Source organism: Perca fluviatilis, chromosome 23 (assembly GCF_010015445.1).
Source record: "Perca fluviatilis chromosome 23, GENO_Pfluv_1.0, whole genome shotgun sequence".
NCBI classification, from domain to species: Eukaryota; Metazoa; Chordata; class Actinopteri; order Perciformes; family Percidae; genus Perca; species Perca fluviatilis.
This window is the reverse complement of record NC_053134.1, coordinates 7,421,875-7,440,367: the sequence shown is the minus strand read 5'-3', so window position 1 is coordinate 7,440,367 and position 18,493 is coordinate 7,421,875. Positions and strand designations below refer to the sequence as shown.

At 41.3% G+C, this 18,493-nt stretch overlaps 2 protein-coding genes across 5 annotated transcripts in view; one reads left to right on the top strand and one right to left on the bottom strand.

Annotated features, from left to right (window-relative positions):
- LOC120553151 (mediator of DNA damage checkpoint protein 1) overlaps nucleotides 1-18,203 on the top strand; it is a 72,143-nt gene extending 53,940 nt beyond the window's left edge. For 3 of the 4 annotated variants that reach the window (XR_005638120.1, XR_005638119.1, XR_005638121.1), the window contains exons 11-17: nucleotides 2,088-2,158; nucleotides 3,198-3,308; nucleotides 4,161-4,258; nucleotides 7,394-7,463; nucleotides 8,289-8,576; nucleotides 12,707-12,796; nucleotides 12,983-13,768. Coding sequence is in view for 1 of the 4 variants with exons in the window: in XM_039791250.1 (XP_039647184.1) it covers nucleotides 2,088-2,158; nucleotides 3,198-3,308; nucleotides 4,161-4,258; nucleotides 7,394-7,463; nucleotides 8,289-8,540 (602 nt within the window). In the remaining 3 variants the exon portion in view is untranslated. Of the gene's footprint in view, nucleotides 1-2,087; nucleotides 2,159-3,197; nucleotides 3,309-4,160; nucleotides 4,259-7,393; nucleotides 7,464-8,288; nucleotides 8,577-12,706; nucleotides 12,797-12,982; nucleotides 13,769-18,079 lie in introns of those variants that run through there. The other variant, XM_039791250.1, reaches the window with a different exon arrangement.
- On the bottom strand, nucleotides 14,114-16,750 carry ascl1a (achaete-scute family bHLH transcription factor 1a). The gene is made up of 3 exons (XM_039791252.1): nucleotides 16,719-16,750; nucleotides 15,090-15,708; nucleotides 14,114-14,973 (listed from the first exon to the last, which is right to left on the bottom strand). Exon 2 carries the CDS (start codon nucleotides 15,704-15,706, stop codon nucleotides 15,104-15,106), a length of 603 nt encoding a protein of 200 aa, XP_039647186.1. The 5' UTR covers nucleotides 15,707-15,708; nucleotides 16,719-16,750; the 3' UTR covers nucleotides 14,114-14,973; nucleotides 15,090-15,103.
- Nucleotides 18,204-18,493: the final 290 nt, after the last annotated feature.

Sequence of the window (18,493 nt, the reverse complement as noted above, 5' to 3'; positions counted from 1 at the left end):
TTTTGGTGACATTATGAATTCAATCATGTTTATTACTGAGGTTGTAGTTAAAGGGGATGTTGTACTGGACTACATTATATCGAGAGGTGTTTATAATTGTTTGTCCTTCCTATTTATATACACCTCCATGACTGTGTCAATAAAAACTGAACATTATACGCTTCATACAAGTAAACTTTATGGCAGAACGGTTGTATTGAGTTGCATTAAACTGTACATAATAAAGTGGACACTGAGTGTATATTTATTAACGCAAAGTATCTAGTAAGTAGAGCAGTAAAATAAGTAAAACGTTGAATATATGAATGCATGAAATGTAGTGGAGTGGATGTACAATATGCTCAAAATGGAAACGAGTACAAGTATCTTAAAAGTGAATTTGAATATAGTATGTGAGTACTATACTCCACCTGTGGAAAAAATATGGACTAATGAGATAATACATCTATAACTTCCCCACACACACCTGACTTGTTCTGGATGGTCAGTAGAGAGTATAATATTAAACCACCATGGGTCCTTTAAAAAGAAAAAGAAAGTATGTGTATATATATATATATACATACACACACACACACACACACACATGTTATCTGTGTTGCTAGACTCACTGAAGTTACCACTGCTAAGTCTCCTCCAGATGGTCAGTGAACCTCAGCCTGCCTCGTAAAAGAGAGAAGTCGGATCCATTCACGCTCTCACATAAGCTGCCATTTTACTTTAGCAAATTGACCAGTGCACTGATCCAGCCACTGTGTGAATGTGTGTTGGTGTCTTTTGAAGAGAGAGGACTTGAAATCTGGTCCCATGCAGGCTGAGCGGTGCCTGCATGTGTGACTCCAGATCCACCTCATCCTGCAGCCCCTTCTCTTCACAGATATTTGCAAACAGATGCACGAAGCCGGCCCGTAGGATTTTGATCAATCAAGCTTTAACAAGTCAAGTTGACTCGATGCGAATGTAACATTTTGCATGTGAAAGGATGAGACCAGAGAAGGCCTGGTTTCGATTAGTCCTAAGCTGATAAATGGCAGATTCAAACAGCCCCCCTGCTATTGCGGAGAAACCCCAGAGGTCCAGGGGTTTAAGTCCAGACTGATATCAACTCTTTTGCTCCTGTTTCTTCTCCAAACCAATGAATAGATTCATTATTCATTAGACTCATTCTCATCTCCTAAATTGAAGTGGCAGCAGCTTAAAAGCCTTCATTTTCTACCCCCCTTTTTTCAAGTCACTCTCCCTCCCAAATTTGCCTACTGAAATATTCATGGGTGTGGTTAGCCTTAGTTTGTTCCCCCTCATGTAATCAATGTTTTTGTATTGGAAACTTTAAGCTTCATCATTACAGTTGGGTTAAAGAAATAAGGTGCTGTTTTATCAACAAAATAATCACTAAAAGGCTTTGTTCAGACTTGGTGTCTTTTATTAAGATGCCAGCGTCTGTTTTACATTATAATCCTATGGAGTAAACCGTGTTTTCAAAACAGTTGTGAATTAACAGAGCAAAACACAAAGATCTTCAGAGTTTTTTCACCTAAAACAAGGAAAAACTGCAAATTCTAACATTTGAGAAGCCAGATACAGAGAATATTTGGCATTTTTGCTTGAAAGAAATGACTTAATTGATTGTCAAAATAGTTGCAGATAAATTTTCTGTCGATATTCACTCACAGTAAAAACCTTTTTTTCCTGATAAAGCAGAATATTGTGGTTTATTTCATGCTCTTGGCTGCTGTGTCTCTCTAGCATCTATTCATTCCAATTTCTGTCTTTAATAAAGACTCAGCAGCCAAGTGGCACTTGGTTGCACTCCCCCGCCCTCCCCCCCCACCCCGATCATGGCCGACTGGATGCCCTGTGAACCACTCGCCCCCTGTATTGTCCACCCTCCATGACCCTAGTGTGGCCAGAGGAGAGAAATATTGCTCCAATCCATTCTGCACACACACAGAGAAGCCTGATTCTGTTACTCTAGCTGGAAAGCACTATTATGTATGCTATAAAATGTAATATACAAATGAACAGTCCAGCTAAGCATTCTACAGGCTCTAAAGGTTGGTCTTTGTCTTCCTCTCTTCTCTTTGCAGTCGACTTTTTGGCAAAGTTTTGCATTTTCAGTCAGGAGAAGCTGGCTGAGTACAAAAGAGCTTTTGAAACAGTAAGTAAAAAAGGCATTTGAACCCGTTTTATATTCTGAATATTCTCTTTCGCTCACTGTAACATGTTGCGCTCTTTATCAAGAATTAGGTGATTTTTCCCTAACAATAACAATGAAGGTGACAGGGCTTCAACTAACAATATTTTTTATTATTTTCTCAATTATTACATTCATTGTTTGGTCTACAAAGTGTCAGAAAATAGTAAATATAATGTCCATCAGTTTCCCAGAACTCCAGTTGACATATTTAAATTACTTGAATTACAGTTCAAACACAAAGTTATTCAATTTACTATGATATAATACTCAGAAAATTTGCAAATATTAAAATTTAAGAAGCTGAAACTGGATTTTTTGGCATTTTTGCTTTTAGAAATAAGGTGCTGTTTTATCAAAAAATAATCAGTAAAAGGCTTTGTTCAGACTTGGTGTCTTTTATTAAGATGCCAGCGTCTGTTTTACATTATAATCCTATGGAGTAAACCGTGTTTTCAAAAAGTTGTGAATTAACAGAGCAAAACACAAAGATCTTCAGGTTTTTTTCACCTAAAACAAGAAAAAGCTGCAAATTCTAACATTTGAGAAGCCAGATACAGAGAATATTCGGCATTTTTGCTTGAAAGAAATGACTTAATCGATTGTCAAAATAGTTGCAGATAAGTTTTCTGTCGATATTCACTCACAGTAAAAACCTTTTTCAATTTACTATGATATAATGCTCAGAAAATTAGCAAATATTAAAATATTTTGGAAATGGATTTTTTGGCATTTTTGCTTTTAAAAATAATTTAAAAAAAGTTGCAGATGAATGAGAAATCGATTAATCATTTCGTCTAGATCAGTGGTTGTGAACCTGCAGGGGTCCCAAGATATATCCAAGAGGGGGGGGATTTCCACTTGTGTTTCCCTGTGCTTATTAATGCATCTCAAGGTCTTTGGATCTTGAATTCAGAATTTTTTTGCCTCTGAGACCCTTGAAAATCCTTCAAATGAGCCACTGATCCAGCTGATGATGAGAATGATGATGATTTAATTGCAGGAGGACGATGATGGTGACGGCTACATCTCCTGCCTTCAGGTTCTACTTGCTCTTAAAAACATCATCCCTCCAGAGCTGCTGTCTGACGAAGAAGAGATCTACGTGTACAGGGTCAGCTTTTACTGTATCTGTACACATGCAAATAACCACCCATTCACACACACACACACACACACACACACACACACACACTGCATTTAACTGACACAAAACAGCCCAATCAGAGCCTCTACCCCATGCAATCGTCATAAAATTATTCCAAATCTTTTTTATCAAAGCCACTATTACAATAATGAAAAATGATCTCTACCAACTCTTTTAGATATTGTTACATTAAACGTTATGTCTTCACTTATATAAAAAGATGTAAGCTTTTGCAAGTCATTCATCACCAAGCTATGATTGAATAATACTTTCAAAGGACAACTACTCAATAACAAGACTGAGAGTTTGCAGCCATGTCAGCAGCTTCACTTAGACACTGCAGTACTTTGAGCTAAATGCTAACATCAGCATGCTAACATGTTCACATTGACAATGCTAACACATTGCTGATGTTTATCAGGTGTTTAAAATGTTCACCATTTTAGTTTAGTGTGTTAGCATGCTAACATTTGCTAATTAGCTTATTAGTTCTGCAGGTATTTGGTCATAGTCAAAGTATTGGACAAATTAAAATGTTGACCTGATGGTGGAGCTAGAAGGAAAATCAGAGGATCACCAAAGTACAGTTAATCATGAATGTGTGTATCAAATATCATTGCAATGCATCGAGACATTTCACTCAAAACCACAAATATTAACCCCAAGGAAAAAGTCGTGCATGGATCACGAAAGTCAGTAGGATTCATCCTCTGGGGATTATGAATGTTTAGACACAGTTTCATGGCAATCCATCCAATAGTTGTTCAGATATTTCAGTCGGACCCAAAGTTCTGGTTTTATGGCTGGTTTTTTTTTTAGATCCTGGAGATGGTGGACTTCAGAGTGACAGATGGGCTTGTGGATCTGAGGCTCTTTGCTGTGATTGCTAGTCTGGCACAGAAAATAGCCACCATGGAGTAAGTGACCTTCAGCAGACACCACACTTTGAACTCCTCAATGAAGCCAGAAGAGGAGTCCCTGACCTTCCATAAATAGGAATAAGAGTGTGTACGCAAATTAGTTCCAGTGATTTTGTCGTCGTGTGTGGGTCTTCCTTTGATCCTCTTCTCCCTGTGTCTTCAAACATTTCATATGACTTTAGAAGTCAAAGTTCTGAGTTTGGATGTGATAACCGCATATACTATATATACGCATAGAACTAAAATAATGAATCAATTAGTCAAAAATGCTAATCATTCTCTGGTTTTAGCTTCTCAAATGTGGGAATTGGTAGATTTGTTTAGATTGATTTCACTTTAGATTGAATTTATTTGTTTTATTGGACTGTTGGTCAAATAAAAGAAGACAGTTAAGGGTGTTAATGTGGGCAGTGGGAGATTATAAACAGGCATTTTTCACAATGCTTTGACATTTTTTTGACCAAATGATTAATCAAGAAAACAATCTGCAAATTAATCGATAATAAAAGTTAGATATTGGACCCTGTGCAGACAGAAAACATCACTCTGATTGGCCTCGTCCTTAGCGTCCTTGTCTCTACATTAGGCCCCATACGCCGAAGATTCCCACACACATTGCTTTTTTCTTGCCCTGGGCTGTATAGCTTCCTACAGACAGGAGTGTGTGGAGCCAAGCCTACTCTGGAGGTCTCCGAGGGTCAAGGCCTGCTCCCAAAGCCCTCACCCCGGAGTGAGAGCTCCCTCTTAGCGAGGACAGGGTCAGGGTCATGGGTCCTCTGATTTACGGCCAGCCCTTTGTGTTGTGTATTAGAGGAGGCCTGTAGACTGCCTGCCCCACTGGCACAGAGAGACCAGGGTGTCTCCTCTGTATGGCGGCAATTAAAGTAATGATAATGAATGAGCATATTAAACCTCTTTTCACAGAACTCCTTTTTGCAATTTAAATAATAAGAAGAGAGAAGATCAGCGTTCATAATGCCAGCTGCTAAACAAGGAGAAAACAATATCATCCTTCTGTCATCTCATCCCAACTGAACTAAATTGATCCTCTTACCTGTTTCAGTTAATCCTGTTGTCTCTAATCCTATTTTAGAAATGAGCTGCAACAGTAGTTACACAATCAGCCTTCTGATCATGTAAGGCTTTGAAATCTGAGGAGGTGTTTCCTGCCTTTTTATATAGATTTATTTTTCTTCTTCCAATTTTTACATCTGACTAATTGCACCCTTCCCCCGAACCCTCCTCTTTTCTTTTCAACTTTAACTGTCCGTCCCTCTCATGTCTCTAATCTCTCCGGCTCTCTTGTTGCCTACCTCTCGCCCTCTGTGCCGTGCTGTTTTGGCTCTTGACTCAGCCCATCTGTCCCTGTGTAGCATTGTGCTCCCAAACAAGTCCACCTCACACAGCGCCACATTCCCTCAGGGCAAGTCACATGATCTGCCAAGAAGCACATTGCCATACAGGATTCCCAAAACAGCATCAGTGGAGCCGTCGCAATCATTGTTATTGTCTCTTTCATCCCTTGTCCCTCGTGTTGGATTTGTGAGCATGCATGCACTGACAGTTACTGTAAGTGTCCTCGCTCCGGGAAATTCACTGGATTAAATGAGTCAGGGAGCGAAGGATCGCTAAAGTTGGTGAATACATGACCTCGACTAGCTCCCCGCCACATGAACTTGTCTGACAAAACAGGAGTCCCTCCTCCTCCAGAGAGTTCCCTCTTACCCAGTGAGCACAGCGTCACTGCAGCCCGCTCAAAAATACCCCAAAACAACTCTCAATTCTGTCAAATCAAACTAGGTCAGAATATGTTTGCATCCCTTCACCCCCCGCTGGACTGTATACCGGCTCCCCAGTGAGGAGGCCGCCAAGATTTTGGGCATTACGTAAGCGAGACGTCTTCTATGTTGGCCACAGCAGGGTGCAGAAAATGGGTTAGGCAGCTATTATCTTCTTCGCAGTCCATCACCAGTCCCCTAGCCCCTCGTTTACGCTAGCCATTATCACGCCAGTGTCCTTAGCGCACCAGCATTTGGACTCTTTTACTGCAAACCAAGTGCAATTAATGATCATTAGCTGCCCTGTCTCGCTTCATCCCCATCAAGCCCCTGCCTGCACCATGGTTAGAGGACAAGGGCCAATCACAGCACAGGGAGCACTCAGGCGTGCATTGCACTCGGTGGCCTAGTGCTTGGCCATTATTCGCTCTAGCAGGCCATTGAGCGCACGGCGAGGAGGGGCTCATTAACACCGGGCGCTCGTTAGAGATGGGACGACCGTCGCTGTGCCACACGCTGGACAGGAGATGTCTGTCCCAACACAATCGGTCGTCTCTCCCTCTCATTATCCAAGTGGACCTAGATTTTGTTGTCTGCGAGTGGTCAAATAGCACCAGAGTGTGCCCTGGTTGCTTATTCCCCTCCCTAAACCTCAACACAAAACCCCGCTCACCCTGCTCTAGCTCCCCCCCCCCACACCCACTGTCCCCAAAACCAGAGCAGTTTTATCCGTTACTGTGGCGGGATGTCCACGTGTGCCCAAGTATTGTTTGGCAGCCAGGCCACTGTGAGCAACCACAATGGGCTCAGAACACTTTACCATCACATCTCTGCAAACACAACATCGCACAGAAATGACCCGCCAAAAATCACCCGCCGCCGGGAACACATTGTCCTGAAATTGTCTGCAGTGGCAACCAAAGTATTTACCAACATGATGAATGAAGTTATTTTTATCATGATTCACAACAAACGTAGGCTTGTTAAAGGTGCACTCTGTGGCTCTGGAGGAGCTTTCCTGTGTCGGGCTTGGAGCCACCAAATTTTTTAACCAAAAACCTGGGTTACAAACTAAGGGTGTGGGCATTTACCAGACAGGAAGGGTGTAATGAAATTCGCTATTGCGTTGCATTGTGGGTGTTATAAGTGTATGATCTAGCTTGACCCATACAAGGCACTAAGAGTCGAGATATGCCAAGCTCTGCTGCCCCATTCTTGATTTAATCTCTCTTTTCCCCCGACTTTATGCATATGTAATACTAAATCAATGGAGTACTTCTTTTGAAAAATATGCTCACATGTTCTTTTGCAGAAGAAATGTGCACCAAATAATAATTTTACTTTTTTCTTCCAGTGAGTTTATGCGATCACTAATCACCAACATGGACTTCCGCTCGTTAGAAGTGAGGCTCTTCAAAGCAAAGGTAATTAAATGGTTTGGATTGCAATTCAAATTCTCCCAAACTTCTGCTGGCAAAGAACTCCCCACCACATGTTTATACTCTTGAATTTGGTTTCACAATGTGCACTTTACATCCATGCAGCATCAGATTAACTCTCACATTAGTCACATTCATGCCACAAACACCGTCTCCGCCTCTCTTTCATGGCTCCGCGGGTATAATTATAATGAAATAAATACTGGTAAACACTTTGAAGAGCAATTCCAAAGCATGCTTTGTAAAGCTAGCTTTTTTTTAATGAAAGACACTCAGTCCTCATGCATAGAAATGAGGGAAGCAAGCCAGAGGGAGAAAGAGAGGGGTGCTTTCCCCTTTTCATAGATTAGCAAGGCCTTAATCTCATTAAAGTGCCCAGCAGTGAACATGCCGTCCACTCCGCCCAGCCCTGTAATCAGCCTGAGACACACGGCTCATCTCAGATGGACCGGGACTAGCCTACCAGCTGGCCGCTCACAAGCAGGCCCAGCCCTCATTCATACAAGGAAGTACTGAGCAACTGAAAGGCAGGAGGAACATGAGAATGGGCTAATTGCCAGAAGGATTATTCCCCCCCCCCCCCCCCCCAACAATTATCACCTTGACTGCATTAACTGTGCAAACAGGTGCACTCACACAAGACTAGAAACAGGTCGAGGTAATCTGAGGCTCCCCTGAGAATCACACACAATACAACACACACTCACACATGAGCATACACCCACACGCTGTCTACTCTGCTTAGAGTGAGTCCAAAGCCAGTTTACCTTGTTTTTAATCGTATTTATGTCAAATACTATTATTGTATAGCAACTGTTCCTGTTCCTCATGGAGGAGCAGCGAGGAGATGCTGGAGCTCAACGGGGCTTCATCAGTGCAGAGCAGCTTCTGTTGGAGCTGAAGGCTGGGGGAATCCATCTGGAGCAGGAGGCGGCCATTAGACTGGAGCTGCAGCACATTCCCCCCCTGGACCTGCTGGACTTCCTGGCCTACCTGCCCCTCTTCATACTCATTCACAAGTCGGTCATCTCCAACCCTCTCGATGACTCCAGCCACCTTTGACCTCAGTCACTGCACCGTCTGCCCTGCGTGGCTCAGGTATCAGCATTACTGCCACTGTTATCTAGGCACTGTAGTCTTGTGTGAAAAGATGACACACAAGAAACAGAGACGCTTAAATTTAAGGGAGTGAATTAGGCACTGTAGTCATTTTTCATCCTACAAGGAAAGTTATCAACTCTTTATGATATTTAAGGCCCGGTCACACCAGAATTTAAAGTAGTGAAATTTCGCGGAATGTTTTAATTCATTCCAATAGGATCGCCATGATCAGCGCTACCTTCCCATCATATCATTTAAACCGTAATTACGTGCAGCAGAGCAGAAAACCAATCACATCAGATTCTCCTAGTTGGAGATTTGGGGATTGCAAAAATGGCTGCAAATGCACCACTGGCAGTATAATAAAATTAAAGGCAGAATGAGTAGGATTTGTCGGTTAAGCACAACATTCAAAGTTGGCCCCTTCTCCTGGCTGAACGAAAGCCAACCCCAGATTCACTTTTGTTTTGGAACAAGGTTTGTCCACTTTGCGTTTTGCCTCTCGCTATATTTGCGTTTTTGGCGCTGTGTCCATCATTTTCGTCTCTTACTCTTGGATGCATGCTTACGATCTGGCCCCTGGTCACTACTTTTTTATAGAGGTTGATGCCCAGAAATGTCCCGAATACAGCAAAATAAGATGAAAAGAGAAAATTCAGAGGGCAAGGTATCTGTACATAGTACATACATAGCTTTTTAGGGAAAATTCTACTCATTATGGCTTTAAACACAAATACAATCGACTCAGCTATAAAAGGAGTTTGTATTGGGTTTCACTCTCACTTGTGTAACGCAACCAAAGAAACTCATTAAGGCTGTTTATCTAGTATCTACAAGTCTAGCAACGGGGCTAAATGCCTTGGAATAATGTGTAAACACTCCCAAGTTGTAATAAAAGATGATTTTTTTCATTCTGCCGACATCGCGTAAATGCAGCATGAATCTGCGCAACTCACCAAAGTAATAATCTCAAAGATTTTTATTTATATGAAAGTCTGTTCAGCCACTATTTGCCGCCGAATGAGGTAACACAATAGTGACAGAGCCTATGGCCTACTGATGAAAGCTGTTGTATTTGCAATATTACAAACTGGGTGTCTGTGGAGACATTCCTGGGAAAAATCACTAGTGGCGCACATTTAGTGAAGCGTTGTCCATCACCCAGCCGTAGTTGGTCCACCAGAGAGGGTTACTGCTTATCGCCACAGGTGCTGCCAAATAAAATATGTTTTATTATAAATTAAACTACCCAACAATATATCGACCTACAAGCTGCAGCTGAAATAATTAGACCATTAAACGCTTAGTTGATTGATAGAACTGTTTGGATCGTTTCCAGTTTCTAAAATATGAGGATTCTTCTGCATTGAGTACTTTTACTTTTAATACTTTAAGTACATTTTCATGATGACACTTACATATTTGTACTTAAGTAACATTTACAATGCAGGACTTTTACATGTGACAGAGTATTTTTGCAGTTTGGTATTAGTAATTTTAATAAAGGACTGGATCTGAATACTTCTTCCACCACTTTCACGTCTAAATAAAAGAGATGGCCATGGGCAGCACCATAACCCCCAAATAATTGTTATTATTATATTATTTGTGTCTCTTTAAACTACAGTGTGTATTGAATGCTTGACATAAAGCCTTCCTTCACACACTGATTTATGATGTAAACAGAGAGGACATTCTGTGCTCTTGCTAGATTTACTTTTACAATTTCACTTCACTTTCACTTATAACTTCTTCAGAATCCTTGATATTTTCATCATTAATTGGATAATGACAGATACGTTTAGAAATCGCTGCAAGAAAAGCCACATTAAATGGGCCTGTTAGCTACAAGACATTTCATAGAGCTGGGAAAGTGCTGTCTATGGTCCTGAAATGTTCTGCAGCAGTGGATGGTGATCATTTTTCACTGCAGTTTGACAAAGCTTTAAAATGCACCACAGCATTAGCTAAAACCACCCAAACTCATTCTACAAACTCGCCCGGATGCGCTGCTTCAGGGGCGGGGCTCATGTAAATCTTCTGATGCAACAACTGCTTATTGTTCTGGACTAAAAAAAAACATTTGAGCCGCTCAGACTGTTGTCCTCTTCTATCCAACTTAATCAACACTGATGAATGATATTCAATGAGATATTCAACTAATATAGTTTGAGCCATTGTTTTGCCTCAGCTTTGCCAATTAGATATGGCCATGCTCTCCTGCGGTTCATACATGCTTGACAGACTGCCACAGAAGAGAACATAATGGAATCTGACAGGCAGCAAACTGGGATTGTTAGATCAGGGAAGTCCTGTATGCAGCATATGTCATCATGGAAAAACCCTCCAACAAACAAGACTGTGATTCTACAACCCTAATGTGAAACCTTTTTCTTTTAAAAATATTCTTCACACATTCAACTCTGCCATTTATAAGAACACTTTGATCTTACGTTGATGTCAAATAAAAATTATTATCAGTGTTTGTCTTCAGTTTCCTCCACTACTTTTGCCTTTTCTTCCCTTCTTTTTTTTTTACTGTGACCTTTAGTTATTACAATCTGTCGCTAACAGGTGAAGAACAAATGTAGGATGGGTAGGATAGGATGAATTTGTACCTGTAATTCCTGTTGATAACTTTCCTGATGGTTTTATTACTCTTTTAAAACGACTGTAGCAATTCTGAGAGGTTTTAAGTCTCTAAGACATGATCCAAATAGCTTAGTTTGGGTTCTTGAGAACACACTTTTTGTTTATTTTAACAGTTTACATACTGTTATTGCTAAATTGTTGCATGATCAGCATTGTACTACATTTTGGTCATGACCTCTGCAACAGTACAGGGGAAATATTTGCCCCAAGTGGCTGTTTGCAGGTATAGTAGGTTCGTCTTTGGCTTGGAACATTGTACTATTTCTAATGACCTAATATTACAAAAAAATTAAGCAGAGATCACAGTTACAGTTTTGTCAGCTCCAAGAAAGATGTTCAGGTGTTTTGCACATTGATTGTTCAAAGTGTGTCTGCTACGTCAGAATCTCCTACACAATTGGAGTAAAAATGTTTGTATTGTATCAGATATGCATTAAAGCTGCAGTGGGTAGAAAGCAAAAAAAAATAGAATTTGAAGTAGAGTGAGACCTCTTCCTGCAGCTCTCTCTCTCTTTGTTGCACAGGCAAATGCGCAGAGCAGCCAATAGGAACGCTCTCTCTCTCTGAAATGACCTGTGATTGACCAAAGTCTCCATGACAGCTAGACTATCCAAAGCCTTAACACAGAGTCAAGAGGAGATGCTGAAGTCTAGTTTTCTCTCAGACCAATTGAATTACAATGTGCAGAAAGATTAGTATGGAATTTTTACCCCACGGTGCCAAAAATAAAGTGCTTCCGCCAGCTTAGACTTTAGTCAAACACTCAATTTACATTTTGTTGGGTGGTTTGTTAATTATATAATAGTATGTTTTTAACCGTGTATTTCACTGACTGTATTGTCTTTTATTAGACATGATTAGGTAAATCATCATCATTTAGTTTTTATCCAAATAAAGTTGAAAAATTAAGATGTTGATGTGACTCACAGCTTTGCAGGGTGTCATGTTAGAAGCCTAAGTTTGTTTTACATATAAGTTTGAGGTATAATCAGACATGAGAAGAGTTCAAGTAAAATTCACATTTTATTGTGTTTGTAAGTTTGTCAGAATTGAATATAGGTTCAATTTACTGCTGTTTACATATATTCCTGATATAAAAAAAAAACATTGCATCAGGAACATAACATGTAGTTGTTGTCTAGTAGTTTGTGAATGAAAAGGCATGTCAATTAATTTGGGAATGAGAGCAGGACCGGATTGTACGGGTTGGCTGTTCTTTACTTTAACTCCCAAAGAGTTTTTGGACAGTTTGAACAATAGCAGACATTGATTGATGAGCCTTTTGGAAACCAGACTTACTTTAAGAAAATAAACTGCTGTCTGTTTACTTATGTCTCAAACAGATGATTTTTGTTGCTGTATTTTATGACAGGAGACAACCGTGATGCAAGTAAAAGCCTAAATTAAATAGTAATTTTTACATATTTGCAAGTTTTTACAACACCAACCAGTTTTTTTCTTGTTCATTTTTCAAGTGACCCTCTCCCCCCCCACTCATGACCCCCTGTCGGCCCATGAAACCTCCTTTGAGAGCAACTGATGCAGCGCACGCGCATCTTTTTGCAGTAAGTTTCTCTTTGTGGATCAAATATTTCATTATTAAAATAAAACTGAGAGTCAAACATGTTGATTTCTTAATTTGATACGATTTGAGTTTATTATCAAAAAAGCTTTATAAAAAACAAGACATGCCAAAGTATCTTCAGATAGACACACACAAACCCAGACGGTCCTTTTCCCCTCCTTCCCAGGTGGTGATTGTTGTATGTTCAGCGGCATGCTGCTGTCAGGAGGCACACGCCATCAGCCAATTCAGCTCTGTGTCTCCACTCGACCACCACACAAACCCCATTCACTCATTAAAGCAGACACGCGTCCGGCTGCAGCCTCCGCCCTACCTGTCAAACTTAGTTTTGCAGAAACACAAGCTCTACCTTAAAATCGTTTGGTGATCGCAAAAGTGTGATCATCCCCCTGACCGCCCTCCATGTGTTAATTTAAAAGACACTGGCAAAGAAATGTTCTCGTTGTTTAATTTTTCCTCAAAGTTTCACTCGATGTGGGAGGTTTAGATGAAAAATACTTCCACCCGAAAGCTACAACTTTGGTGCTTTCTCTAAGTTTCAGCCCGTTTGTGTACACGAACATTATAGATGGTGATTCCACTTAAATACATTTTTTTTTTATGCGAGGAGCTAACGCACGGTTTAAAGCTGCACCAGCCTCTCTTCATGGCATAGTCCAAACTATGAGGACAAAGCGTTTTAAATTAACAGAAGAAATTAGTTTTATGGAAATGGTGTTTGGTAACTTTAAGATACATTTCTTAGGAGAAACCACATTTCATCAGTACCCGTATCTTACGGGTTTATAGGATTTCATATCAGTGCATTCTGAAATAAACAGCAATGGCTTAAATTTTACTCTTGTGACACCAGATTTGGCTACTTTTTGCGCTTGCGCAAAATGGATCAATTCTGTTGTAGATAGTGTCCAATTTTAAAAAACAGAATGCGCAGACTTGGACATGAGGGACGTGACTAAAGGCTTGAAGGAGCCTTGTAAATTTCAACAGACCGTGATATATATATATATATATGTATATATATATATATATATATATATATATATATATATATATATGTATATATATGTATATATATATATATATATATATATATATATATGTATATATACCATGCGTAAAATGTGCGTAAAAGTTATTTGTAATGTTTTTGTCCCTCTACAGTGCAGTATGTATCTAGCTCATCACTTTATTTGGCTTTCCCCTCCAAATAGCTACTAACCACATGTTGAAAGCTGTAACCAAAAGTGCCCTCCCTCCAATAAATACACCCCAAAAAATAAGACAGAGAAAATAATTCAGTACCAAATCATTTTATTCTTGGACTAGTGTAGAAAATATGGTTATAAGACTTCTTTTTTCAACATCTGTAATATAGAGCTGGCAGTATAAAGAGACAATGCATGGCCATTGCGCTCTGTTTGGACAATAGCTGCATACGTTTTGATCATTGTGAATTTCATGACATAATGCAATAACATGGTTTTGCTATTAAATAAGACACGTTGGTGCTAGAATAAAACGTCGGAGTGTCAAACTCCTGGAAACCTCATGAACAGAAGAGCCAGAGAATAATAGACTACACGTCTACATAGGCAGGAGGTATAGAAGCAACTTCGCAATATATAGACAAAATATATACAAAAGGATGTGTACAAAACATCTATAAATCTCTTACATACAAAAATATCTTAATATATTTCAAAAAAGCGTTTGATATAGAATTTTATAGTATAAATCCTCGACTTGGAAGCATTTTCTGAATTAAAACGTCTGAGAGGTTTACCAAAGGGTTGGTGTTCTGTGATTGGATTTAGCATAGTTGAAGAGCAACGTATTAAATAATGTTTTTAATGTGCTGCTGAAGAGCATGAATTCAGTTTAGGGTTTTTTTTGTTTTGTTTATCATGGGCAAACGCAAAGAAGCTTGGATTCCCACGCTGTCAGGAGACCCGTCTTCCTTTAATCCTTTGGCGCTGATCTCCGGCCGGATTTTGCCCAAATTTTTGGGACGTTAAGGCCGTGGCTGTCTTTCTGTCAGTCTCGGAGGACCGGGCGTTTTAAGGACAGTGCGTCTTGTTCTTGAGGACACCCAGCCGCCTCCGGGACCATCCCAGGCACGCGTACTCCAACAGGAAAGTGAGTTGATCCATATTTCTGTGAGAAGAGGACAAACAAGAAATGTTATAAGCCACTGTTCAGGGTGTTTATCGCGAAAGTTCATCTGTGATAGTGTTTCCTATTAACTCCGATATCATTGAGTCTATTCTTACCTTCTATGGATTGCTCAGAACCAGTTGGTGAAGTCTAGCAGTTCCTGCTCCTCTGGACTGAGAGGATCGTAGGAGCCCTCGTCGGAGGAGTACGAGGACACCGGTGAACCCGCCATGGAGTTCATGTCAGCGGAGTATCCCTGCGACATGGTAGGCGACAGGACGCCGGACTGAAACGCCGCGCTCACGGCGTCATGCTCGTCCAGTAGCTGCTGCAGGGCGCGGATGTACTCCACGGCCGAGCGCAGCGTCTCCACTTTGCTCATCTTCTTGTTGGCGGCGCCGTTGGGGACGTGCTCCCGCAGAGTGGCGAAGCCGTTGTTGACCAGCTTCACCCGGTTGCGCTCCCTTTCGTTTCTCCGCGCCACTGCGTGCGGCTGCTGCGGCGGAAGACTGTAGCCGAAACCCGCGAAATTCAGTCTCCGCTTGCACCGGAGCAGCTCGGGAGAGGAAGACCGCTGCCTCTTGGGCTGCTTGGACACCGACTTCCCGCTGCCCTGACTGCTGCCGCTGGGGCTCAGCTGGATGCTCTGCGCCGCCGCGGCGGAAAAGAAACAAGCGGGCGGCATGAGATGCTGCTGGCTGACGCTAATTTCCATCTTGGCTGTGAAGTCCATTCCTGGCAGTAAAAAAAAAACCCAAACTTATAAAGAATCACAAAGTCTCGAGGCGGTGCGTCCCGCTCGTGCCGTTCACGTGGTGTGACTGTTTGACGCGCACTTGTTTCAATGGGTGGCACTCCGCTGGGCTGCTGCCTCGCGCGCTCTTTAAAGCTGCTCTGAGTGCTCGAGGAAAGACGCCACTGCTTTTCAATACGCTTGGATGGGGGGATTGGCCACGCCCTCCGGTCGCGTGGATTCACCTTGGGCACTCCTGCCCCTGCCCCCGGTGCCGGTGCATTGCGCGCGCCGGACGCGTGCCACTTGAAGCACTAAACAAACAGTCAGTGGTGAGTTTTTCTTTCTATCTATCTATCACGGGTGTCAGCAGAGCGGAGAGGAAAGTTTTCAACACAGAGTCCCGTTCAGGACAAGAAGTTCACAACAGAGTCAGCAGCCTACATTATAGCTGCAGCACTTTAGTGTTTTGTTCCAACCTAGCAACCTAGTTTGGGTTGATTCTTAATCACCGAATAAGAACCTGTTCTTTCTCTCATTATTTTGGAAATCATCATGAAAAACGCTCTCATTGGGCCATTTATGGATCTTTTAAGGAATCGATTGTAACTTTCAGCTCAATATACCAATTTGTTTTGAAAAGTCATGTCTCAAATGGACTTTTTGTAAAGTTACGATAAGTGTGAGGACTTCCCTTTGTGTTTCACTAAACTGACGCAATTGAAAGTCATTTCAACAGGTGACATCAAAACAGTCAGTGTATTTTCAAATGTAGTCTAGAAAATAATTGTTCAAAGTGTTTCAGAGTTTGTGTTTGGAAATATAGATCATTAAATGAACCTTCCGTTTCTCCGGAGTAATAGAGCTTTAAAATGAAGATATATGCTGGGAAGCAAGAAAATAAAAAAAAAACATTCATATTTCAGAATAAGAAGTAATTTATGTTATTCCTTTGCCGTTTGATTTTTCTTGGCAGCTCTGGACCTAACTGTGGTGCTGAAAGACAGCTCACCTCGCTGCGAACCATCCGGATTGATGCTGGAGTTTGTCTGAGAGCTCTGCATGTAAATCAGTTGGTCGCTGGCGTTTCAACTCCAACACAGTCTAGTTGTATTGTTAACGTTACAGACGCGTCTGAATGCCGCTCATTTGAGGGACTATTGTGCATCAGAGGCCGAATTTTCCACTTTGATTAGAGCAGATCATCAGCCTCGCACAGGCGGAACGGAGGGGCGCCAATCTGCGGAGGGGCCCTAAGAAGCTGTTTGGAGGAGGCTTTGTGTAGGATTTGATACACCCGATATGGTTACAGTAGCGTGGACGCGGTGTGTTCGGCCGATTATTGTCGCTTTGAAAAGCGCAGAATGATAAAACACGTCTTTCAGCGAGGAACAAAAAGACCGAACTGTATTGCCGCTCTGTTTTTTCTGTGTTTGCGCGTGCATGTGCAGCGCGTGTGTGTGCAGTTAAACGGAGTAAAATCAGATTGTTTTCAGTTTGTTCGCTTGAAGTTATCTGTCCGTGTTTGTAAGATTTTCCACGTGTGTGTACAATGATTTCCTGCGTGCTGTGTTTGCGCGTGAACATGGTGCGTGTTAATGCAATAACAGAGAGAGAGAGAGAGAAACCACACAGGATTGTTTTTCAGTTTGTGCGTAATCTTTTACTTTTTGCGCATTAAGGTTTTCTTTATCAGTGCTCAAGTGTCTTTTCATTGTTACTTGCAGTTGCAGTAGTAGATGAACTGCTGTACTGCTACTCATCCACACATACACTCAATTATGCATAATTTTGTGTGTTTGTGTGTGTGTGTGTGTGTGTGTGCGTGCGCAAAAAGAACCTCTGTCCACCCCCCTCCCCTCCTCTTGTCTCTTTATTTCTGTGTGCGTGCGCCTGTGCATGCGCGTTCCAAAGAGGGGATTGTAATAAATTGTCCAATTTTTCTGCGTTGGCAGTGGCATTCAAAATCAAGCTTGCATTGCGGAACCACCCACTACCCCACCACCAATACTTTCTTTTCTTTCCCTCCCCTCTTATTCTCTCGCCCTTTTTTTGGCCCAGCAAGAGAGTTTAGAAAAGAAGCGTGGGTTCTATTCAGCCTCCCCCTGCACCCCTTCACCATCGCCCGGCTTTCTGAAACCTATCCATGCCCTGTCAGTGTGCTTCCAGAGTCCAATTAGCGCTTTGTGAGGACTCTCTCTCTCTCTCTTTCTCTCTCTCTCTCTCTCTGTCTCTGCTGGTCTTCCAGTGGCTGGGAGGGCGCTCCTTTTTCTTGAGGGGCTTTCCAGTCATAGCTGAGTGTAATAATTAATATGACATCTGGGCGCCCGGGTTCTCCTTTAACCACTTTCTGTATGTTTCTCCTTTCTTTAGGGAGTTCTCTGTGTGGAGACAATAAAACAAAAACTCGTAAGCACCCGTATCATCCATACCATCTTTGAGTGTGATGTGAGGGATCATCTTTCAATTGGTTTGTCATTAAAAACTGTTTTTCTGACAGCGTTTTGTTTTCTTTCGGCAGGTGCACCATTAGTAATGGATATATGTTTAAAGACTATGTTTGCCATGTTTTTAAAGCAATTAGGCTACTATTTTTATCAACAACAAAATACGTGTGTACATAAACTTACTTTCTTGTAGCAGAGATACATTTTTGTAAATGAATACTTTAACTGGGTTTAATAAATCTAGTACATTTTGTATCATTTTGTATATATACAATATTAATATATAAAACATTAGATGTTCTAAAATGCACAAACTTGCACAAACGTCTACAAACTTGAG

Excerpts from the sequence above, each read along its gene's own strand:
- ascl1a (XM_039791252.1), bottom strand. The coding sequence starts at position 15,706 with ATGGACTTCACAGCCAAGATGGAAATTAGCGTCAGCCAGCAGCATCTC.